General features: G+C 38.0%; 2 protein-coding genes across 3 annotated transcripts; one reads left to right on the top strand and one right to left on the bottom strand.

The window, feature by feature from the left end:
- The first annotated feature begins 56 nt into the window (after positions 1-56).
- On the top strand, positions 57-4,221 carry LOC131795648 (ankyrin repeat domain-containing protein 65). 2 transcript variants are annotated; one of them, XM_059113241.2, is made up of 7 exons: positions 57-517; positions 888-1,171; positions 1,654-1,921; positions 2,054-2,126; positions 2,468-2,632; positions 3,017-3,161; positions 3,924-4,221. In XM_059113241.2, exons 1-7 carry the CDS (start codon positions 182-184, stop codon positions 4,117-4,119), a joined length of 1,467 nt encoding a protein of 488 aa, XP_058969224.2. In that variant the 5' UTR covers positions 57-181; the 3' UTR covers positions 4,120-4,221. The 2 variants fall into 2 exon arrangements, with proteins under 2 accessions (XP_058969224.2, XP_058969232.2); XM_059113249.2 differs by lacking the exon at positions 2,468-2,632.
- Positions 4,222-5,183: 962 nt separating this feature from the next.
- Positions 5,184-8,737, bottom strand: LOC131796100 (leukocyte cell-derived chemotaxin-2-like). The gene is made up of 6 exons (XM_059113741.2): positions 8,589-8,737; positions 8,062-8,112; positions 7,290-7,389; positions 6,598-6,764; positions 6,005-6,190; positions 5,184-5,293 (listed from the first exon to the last, which is right to left on the bottom strand). Exons 1-5 carry the CDS (start codon positions 8,692-8,694, stop codon positions 6,006-6,008), a joined length of 609 nt encoding a protein of 202 aa, XP_058969724.2. The 5' UTR covers positions 8,695-8,737; the 3' UTR covers positions 5,184-5,293; position 6,005.
- Positions 8,738-9,864: the final 1,127 nt, after the last annotated feature.

Here is a 9,864-nt window from a genome sequence, read left to right as displayed (position 1 = left end):
AACTGAAGCTGAAGTGTCAAGCTGGACGAGATCCCAGGATGCTGCGAGATCCCAGGATTTAGCAGCTGAGAGTACGACCGAGTTTTCCTAAAAGATTGGGTCCTAGGAAACAAAATGGCGTCAAAACACTAAATAAGTTGCCAATGGAAGTAACTGATATTTTTTAATTCGACTTTGAACAATGTCAGTAAGGGAAGTAGATAGTGCACGCACTTTTGATCTTAGTTTGTACACATCATTGACGGCAAGTCGAGCGAAGGATTTCGAGCTTGGCGAAGGAGATATCAGTGCAAAAAGTGAAGACCTTAATCCACCGTTGCCATCGGATTTTGTCAGTTTCTCCTTGCCTCCGTTGCAGGAGGCTGCTGAAAGAGGTGATTCAGATACTGTATCCCGACTGCTTTTAGATAAAAGTATTAATGTGAACGAGAAAGCTGGAGGCCATCGAGCTCAGAGGACCGCTTTGCATCGCTCCGCCGGGTATGGGCATTTGACGGTTGTTAGACAGCTTCTTAAGGTAAGTTGGAATGATAAATGGAGCGGTACTGGATTGACAGACCTCACGAGTAGTTTCAGCCGGGATGTTGAACATCCTTTAAAAGTAATACGTTGTCCTAAGATATTCGAATTTGAGAAAGACGTTTTTCGTCTTGTCACGAGTATGGGACACGATTCCGCGCCCCGATGATCCGAAGGTCTGAGGTTCGAATCCTCGTGGGGACTTTTTCAATACATTCTCCCGGGCCCTTTGCAATCCTCCTTTGTGTTTTCTGTGAACTGAAATCTTTTAAAAATGTAGGTAAAGTTCAATACTTCTTCAGGGGATATAGATGTTGCTGAAAAACCACATGACAAATAGTTTTATCCGAAGTAATCAAATGTTTTAGGCAGGTGCAGATCCTATCAAAGGTAGCAATGTGCAAAGGACCCCACTCCATGAGGCGTGCATTGGTGGTCACACTCTTGTGGTGAAAGAACTTCTGAAGCATATGACAGATATCAATGTTGTTGATTCCAATGGACAAACAAGTGCTCATCTGGCAGCATATCACGGTGAAAGTGAATGTCTGGAAATCTTAATCACGAATGGTAGTAACATGGTGTTAGAGGATAAACAGGGACGTACTCCAGCTCACTTGGCAGCAATGAAAAATCATAGAGCAGCATTGAGGTACTCAATAATATTTATGTATAACTGGGCTCCAAATGAAATTCTCTCTCCAAAAAGACATGTTACTGGAGTAAAGAGTTAAAGCCTGCATGATGTTATCATGCATGCAACACAGATCAGAGAATTCTCCAGCTGTTGCACAGATTTCTCTGCTAAATTTGGTGGCGTGAACCATTTTATAATTTAGATGTAGAAAATATTCTCTCATTGCTGATCCTAGCAGTATGCAGGATGCGGAAGGTGGAATCTGAAGTTCTGAGGTTTGATTCCCATGGGGACTCAGAATTTTTTCTTTGTCCCAAGCTTGGGATAAGACAAAAAATATCTTTCTCTATTTCTTTACTGAGCTCAAAACTTAACATTTCTCTTACTCTATTTACAAAATATTCTCTTGTTACTTATTATTGTACTGTTTCCTTGTTATGACACTTTTCAGTGAAAACTGTGATGTTGTAAATGTAATGTTTGTCATTTCACTTCAGGTGTCTAATAGAAAATGATGTTGAGGTAACCTGTGTTGATGATCAAGGACGCACACCAGCTCACTATGCAGCAAGTGCTGGAGGCTTGGAAGCTTTGAAAACTCTTGCACACAGTGACATTGATGTAAATTCTAGAGACACAGCAGGATGTGTTCCAGCACATTATGCTGCAGCACATAATAACTGCCCCTGTTTGGTATTTGTGTTGGGTTCAGGGCTGGCAAAAATAGATGTTAGAGACAGATCTGGAAAATCTTTGCTTCATGTGGTGAGTATGGTGGAACTGTTGTAGAGCTCTGAGTGTTCCAACTTGCTTGTTTGAGTATAGTTTTTTTTTTGTTCTTGTAGTTGTTAAATTTTGATTTTAGACACTAGTGACAATTTCATGATCAATTTTTAGGCTGCACAAAATGGTGCTACAGAATGTGTTAACTGGCTCCTGGAACACAGAATTAATCCCAACATCAGAGATGGTAAAGTTTTTTCTTTCACTAGAAGTTTATTACTGCCCCACACCTAAACACATCTTTGCTATTATGTGATTGTAATGAAACAGGTTCTGTCATACTAAAGAGAGATGATGTTAGTGAGCAATCTAAAAATGATCCCTCTTAAAGTTCCCATCACTGCTTTCATCAGTATTACAGAAAAGACCTGAAACTCTACAGACTGTCATGTTTACATACATGTACATGTTGTATATAGATGCATTAAGAGGAAAGACTTCTACATGAATTAATTAACCTTGACATGAGACAATTCAATACAATATTTTATGGATCGAGAATGTAATACCCACCATGTTGGCCTTCAGGTTCTGGTGCAACACCAGCCCATTTAGCCGCATTAGGAGCTCACTTACAGAGCGTGAGCTGCCTCATTAAACATGGTGCAGACATGAATGCACAGGATGGCAGTGGTGATGTACCACTTGATTATGCTAAGAGGACTGGAAATCCTAATTCATTTCTTAGAGCAGGTAGATATTGAGTTGTAAAATAACAATGAATGGGAAATTAAATGAAGGCAAGGGAGACATGAAAAGCAGAGAAAAGAGAGGAAAGGGAAGGGACTTCCTCTTTCACATTTCCATCTCAACAGAACGCTCTTCAGTATATATCTGTAACTGTTCCAAAGGCTGAAAGTGCCCTTAGTAATAACCTTTTACCTTTCTTCTATTGTTTTCTTTACCTTGTCATGCAATATACATTAAAAGTTAAAGCAAGCTTAAGATAATATCAACTTACAACATAACTTAACATGTTGCAAACAAAACCTTACAAACTTCTCTATGCCAGTTTCAGGCTTATTTTTGGCTTTTTTATTTTTTACTAGTTACTAATATCTATTCACATATTCACAGTGAATGGAGAAACTCCTTGTAAGTTTTGCACTTCCAAGCAGAAGAAAATTGAGTATGATTTGGCACACCAGCCAACATCAGTGGAAAGAAATATCATTAAACAAGAGTCGGAAATATTTGTCTCACCAGAGGGATCTGAGGAAAGGTACAGATATAGTTATAGAATATTGTGGGGGCTAAATATCAAGGGCAGAGGGGTTGTGCTTTACATATAGATAAACAATCACTGTGTTCAAGTATTTTCCACTTATTTCATAGGGTTACAACTCCAAATTAATCTTACATTTGTTAAGCTGTTTTTTATTACTGGGTTGTAGTTAAATTCAAAGAAAATTGACTCCTGTACTGTTTTGGAAAAATGTAGGGGTGGCATAGCAAGAATTAAATTAGTGCAAGGTTTGGCTGAAAAGCAAGTGGCCTTGATAGGAACTTCTGTGGGGTCTACATTTAAGAAATGTTTGAATATAGACTCAGAATTGTACATTTTTGGGTGGAATATTCTTCTTCATTGTCCTCCAATTGTTTTGGAAAATGCAGGAAGAGTCACTTTAAATAATTTCAGTGTTCATTATAAAGAAATATTATTTACTATGAATATTCTGGTGAACTCTGTTCAAACACACTGAATTGAACTACAAGACACAACTAATAAACCCCCCAACCTGAAGCATCCACACCCAGAGAAACATCAGTATGCATATTCTCCATACAGTTATCCATACATTTGTTAAAGTACTAACAAGAAGAATTTGTTTAAAAGTCAAGAGCTTCTCTTGTTGGTGATCATTTCCTTTATTCTCATGACCTTAATGACTGATTCAGGGGTGATATTGTAAGGAGAAGATAGATGTTAGTCACTCATAGGGGTCAAAAGGTTGATCATATTTTTATATTCTTGTGGCTTCAGGGTCCATCAAGTATGTTCATCTCATTCTTCAAAACGACCTTTGTCCAAATCAAGGGGAATTCAACAAACTCTTCCAAAACGAGACCTGGCAACCAAATACTTTGGAGAACATTTGTTCTCTCTTCCAGCTAGCATTTCTGGCTCACATTCAGCTTTGAGTACAAGCAAAACTCAGGCAGCTCGCAGGAAAAGATAACCTTGATGGTGAAAAAAAATCTCTGATTATGTAAATAACCTACATGTACCTTTCCTTGCGTCTTTTTATTTTCAAAGAAATAATAAAAATATTTAAACACCATGCATATTTGATTTTTCAAAATTAATTAATTCTATTTATTTCTACTTTTTTGTTACCGTTTTAGTTATCTTTTTAAGTTATTTGTATTACTTTGCATTTATTTTACTTTATTTTCTTGGCAACTTCTTCAAATTGTCCTATTTTAACAGCTAAAAAAACGGCATCTGGTACGTTTCATTTGATTACAAAAATGATATCTCCATTAACTTCTCCCATAAAATAAGTCGATGGAACCTTTAACTATTTTCATTAAATGCATTCACCCACGGGAATGTTATGACAAAAAAAGAAAAAAAATCAATTTTTTGGAAGTGTTCACCGATTCCTGATATTGTCAGAAGTAAGCTAACCATTAACAGCCAATGGGTTAAACGCTACACTTCGTCTCGTCCGAATATTATCGTAAATCCTCTCGTCAATAACACAGACAACAATTTACGAAACTTTACTCAGGTTTGGGGAGGTCGAGCATCGTCAGTGTATCGACCGGAGAGAACGGTCTGGAAACACGATCGCCAAACACGCCGCCTCGTTTTTGCTTGCCTCACGCGAAGTAAATCAAGAATTCAAAATGGCAGTCACATTTCGCGGAGGGGTATTAGACGTTCACATGAAAAAACCATGCCTGCAAAGCCGGCGACACACTTTGAGATTTATACGCCGATCGGCAAATATCGTCAAGTGTGCCCAATGCAGCGATTGCGATTTTCGTCAATAGCCGTTGTAAATCACCAATATCTGGCTTGTTTGATATCAGCGATTTTCGCTGGTGATTAAATTCGCCACGATCGGCGTGTAAATCGCCAAGTGTATCACCGGCTTTAGACACACGCTTTTGAGAGAATGGGATGGGTTTCCTTTTTGTCAACCGTACGCTGAAACGAAATTGAAAGTTGTCCTCAAGTGATGTGATAAACAAGAAGTTTATCAACTTAGAAAAAATAATACGAGTGCATGTCAGATTCTTTGATTTGAACAACTTTTATTTTCCTACTCCACTGTTGAAATAACTATTTGTGCTAATTTATTGCAGGCTAAAAATCACTCCTTACAGCTAGCCTAACAACAGATTCTGAAAGGAGAAAAAAAAACCAGTTTAGTTCTATGGACAAAACAAACTAGCAAACGTTCAGACTTGATTTAGTAAGAGTTGCTCAACACCTAATCTGGGCCAGTGAATGAATTGGGATCAGCATGTGTCAAACATAGCAACTTTCTTGAAAGAAATCTATGGCGAAAGGTTGTTTCATTGAAGACAGAAACAAGTTTGAAAAAAGGCTGTACACAAGTTAGCACAACGGAATAGATTTCATTGAGTTATTTCCAAACAGTTAAAGCTAATTTTCTAATATTTTATATTTCTTAACGCCACATATCTCTTTCAAGCAATTTGCAAAGTTTGACCCTGTGGTGATCCCAGAAAACTTTGAGCAGACTCATGGATCCGATTAATGGCAACTCATTCATTCAAAGTATGATGCATATGGTGAAACTGAGTTTTTGGTTTTAGGAAAACAATGAGTAATGCACAACTTTCACCAAGATGCTTCACTGCGTCTCCCTTACTCGCTCTTTTGTACGGTCTTTCGCCCATTCATCGTTCGGCCCTTCCTATTTTCTTTGGTTATTTCGTTTTTCCTCCTTCTCCTCATCACTTGTTCATTGGTTTCAAGAATCTTTCACGGTTTGTTTGTTTTTTTTTCACTTTAACTGCAAATCATTGGTTTGCCCCTTATCTTATTCATCCGTAAATAAAAGCAAAACAAAAACGACCCGTCCTTACCCTAACAGTTAACAAAAGAAGTGGGATTCACTATCGCCCCATCCTTGTAGAGCTGCACATGAACATGGTTTGTCATCCCAGGGTCCACAGATGCCCTGTCAGTCATGGTGCCAATGGAATCCCCTGAAGCCACGATTCTTCCATTGCTGATTGTCTTCCTCACATAAAACAATTTTACTTTATAACCTAAAAAAACAAAGTAGCAAAGAGGGAGAGTATTTTTATTCTGGTGTGTAAATCTTTTTAATATAGAAAAGTGTGACTTATTCTTCACAAGCGTTGGACAAAGGAAAACGAGGGAGCTCCCGTGAGGGAGCGAACCATCAATAGGTTCGGTTGATCGGCTGCTCTACCAAATGAACCACAGAGAATATCCAGGCCATAAAAATTGTTGGTCACAACTAAGTGACCCGTCCAATTAATCTTGAACGCAAATCACTTCCAAATTCGGCAGTGTCTGTGCCTGAATCATAACGTTTTGTAGGGGATCCGAAAATAGATAAAAACTCAACTCTCTTGAAATGAGGGGGAATAGCTGAAGGTTATTTAAATTTTCTTCGTGCTTTTACGTTTTATTTCTTTTGGCTCATTACCTGCCCAGGCTCCAGTTCCCCTAAGTTCAAGGCCAGTGTTGTATGGCTTGCCGCGATGTTTCGATGCACTATACACAGTAAGTCCACGGACAACACTCGCGGGAAATGGAGCGTACACACGAGATCCCACAGCACACACGATATCAACGCCTTTATGGGTACGACTCCTAAATATGAAACATAACGAGACAATAGTTTGCATCTTTTTGTGAGTACAATCTGTCAGCTCCAAAATGCTGACATTATGGTTCACAAAAAAAGCCTTTAGTGCATCTATCATAAGATCTCTCCTGTTGCCTTTTCACTGATAGCGACAGAAATTACAACTTTCTTGGACAAGATAACGAACGTGTTCATAAAGGTCTATCTATTAAATAATTATGTGGCATAATATTAACACAGCAAAAGCTCAGAGATCGCCCAGGGATTCTTAAAGTGATTATTTCAATTACTGTATGAGTCGCTCTTTCGTTTAAAATTTTACTAAATATTTTAGATGACATTTCAATGCGGAATTGTTCAAAATATGATTGACGCTAATCCAGTTGTATCTCTCACTGAAACAGATAATTTCTGTATGCTGCTGACCCAGTATTTTAGTTGATCGGCCCCCTCAAATGTAGAAATACCCAAACCGTGTATAATATAAATTATTTTAGGATTTGACGCATCTTACGATACGTTCGCCTTACCCCCTCGGTGCTCCAAAAGCACCACTGCCATGCCGATCTGTTCCTCTTATTTGATTGGAAGGATTACTGGAGCAAATCTGCGCAAAACATTTGCTGCCACCTGGAAGTTACCAAAAAATGTGATCAATTTGACGAACATTACCATAGTCAACAAAGTGATGACTAATTAGAGATGCTTTGAAGTGTCAAGGCGCAACGTGATATGCAATAGAGGGGTACGTATTTGGATACATATCTGACGAGTCTTCGAGTGTCTCTTTTGAAAAATGAGAAGAGTCTACGCCTCTCGCTTGAGTTGCTGTAGTTCTTGGTTTAGTTTATTCCAACAAGTCTACTCAACCTCTGTGCCTCAGTTTTTTTGTTCTTACCACATTTTGACGTCATCTGTTACAAAACTTCATCTATTACAGAACAGACACACGGCAACATTGAATGGCGTGTTGCATTTGTGATGGAATGTCAGTAGACTGAAACCGGATTGAAAAACCGGATAGACTGAAACCGGATATAAAAACTGGATAGACCGAAACCGGATAGAAAATAATAGACTGAAACCGGATAGACTGAAACCGGATAGAAAAACCTTGAAGTGCGTCATGACTTTACCTCTCATTGTATGCAGAAACTGATAGATTTTCTAGAGTCTGTTATAGAAGTATACTTGTGATTGAAGTTTTTAAACTGATCATGAAACCTTCAAACCTTGAAGACGATTTTTTTTCTAAATCCAGTTTCACATTACGGAGAAATAAACAACAAGAAGTAGTTTTACCTGGTGTTGGTGGCTTTGGCTTAGGCTTGCTTCCACCGCCGCAGCCAAAAACTAAAACAACAAAGAAGATAAAGAAAATGTTTAAAATATTTGTAATAAACTTACGACAAAGAAAAGTAGTTCACTGAGTTAGGATTCAAGCTTCTTGCAAATTCCTTTTCTTTGCTCAAATTGCAAATTAGAAATTGATGGTCACTGACGACCACGTTAAACATTATGGAAAAGTCAGGAAGATATCTAGTTTATCACGATATCCGTTTCCAATGCAAATGAATATCATTCGGTTTTCGTTCCTTCTTCCACATGATTCGAACTAAAGAGAATCAGATAAATTGAGTATTCCAAAGATGTTATCCACTGTTTTGGATCAGGTCAATCGAAATATGTGTTTCATCGCGTTTTAGTTTTGAACTTGAAGGAGCAAAATTTTGACAATGAATTTTCTTAGCAACTTGCCGTCTGCAATTTTGGTAATTTAGTTACTTAAAATACTGCAAGGAAGCTAAAAGAGTAAGGAGTTTACTAACCTTCTTGAGACTGAAATATTCCTATGAAAACGATGGTAACGAAGATGGGATATTTCATGTTGAGAATTGCCTTTTCTACCTGTTCTTCCGTAAGTCTCAGGGGCATTGATCATAAAGACCGCGTTACAAACGTCTATATATAGGGCGTTTTCTATATTACCTCATCTAGGAAAAATGTTATTTATATCCGTTTACCTCGACCAGTGGTTAAGGCATTGTTTACATGTACTGCAACGGTGCTGAAATACCGAATATAAAAAGAAACGTTTTTTTAACAGCGTAATGATTGATTGGTCTTTGTTAAAACAGAATGGCGGCGCTGTCTTACAAAACGCACGTTTTAACTTAATTAATACATTTATCCCGCAAAACTAAGACACATTTACCACATATTTATTTTCTTCCTAAGGTAGGCTAGCAACACAAGTGCAATAAGCCAAGACAAAGCCATTTTGTCCTGAGTGCCATACTCCATAAAGTTTTTTCATTCGAGAAAGAAGAGGTCCTCCAAATTAAACGATCCCTGGAATGTGTGAATTTTCTAACTGTTTCACAAAGAATTTTTTTCCTTTCCCATCTTGAAGTTAAGCTTGTAATTTGGCAAAACTCCCTTACGGAAGTTAGCAATTTATCAGGACAAACTAGTCCGTGATTTCAAAGTTTTACTTCAGCACTACTTACGAGCTCAAGCATTCGACATCATATTTCAGAACAATCTCACAGACAAACCATAGGAAACCTATATAATTACTGCAGATCGTAGTTATGAATTTAGAATTTCAGTCTGTCGGTCCAACCTTACTGATCGTGCGGGATTTCAGTATCGAAGTCAAGGTTACGATATAAATAACTTAGTGAGCTAAAATAGTCAATTGTTTGCTTAACTCCAATCACGCAAGGCTACTCATGCGGTTTATAACATCATTATAAATGTATCTCCATATATCCGTATAGGTCATTCCACAAAGGCGGAAATACAGCTAGTATTGATTTTTCTTCGATGCCTCGTTTCAAGCTAAAAGTTCTCTTAATCGAGGAAAAAGGATTAATTAACCTAAAAGTAAAATGATGATAGAATCGTCGCCATTTTTGATGAAGAATTTAGTTATCAGAAAAGGTTGTGTGTCTATTGTGATGTGAAATACGGGTTCGGCTTGTGGTGGATAATGACGTGCAATCGATAAAGTGCGAGAACCCACTGTATTGTGGCTGTCTGACTGACTTGCTTTAAGTTCTTTACGAGGACGTAGCGACCATATTCTCCCATACGCACAGC

Source organism: Pocillopora verrucosa, chromosome 4, assembly GCF_036669915.1.
Source record: "Pocillopora verrucosa isolate sample1 chromosome 4, ASM3666991v2, whole genome shotgun sequence".
Taxonomy (NCBI): domain Eukaryota; kingdom Metazoa; phylum Cnidaria; class Anthozoa; order Scleractinia; family Pocilloporidae; genus Pocillopora; species Pocillopora verrucosa.
Note: the sequence above shows the minus strand (reverse complement) of the source record. Positions and strands in the feature narration are given on the sequence as shown.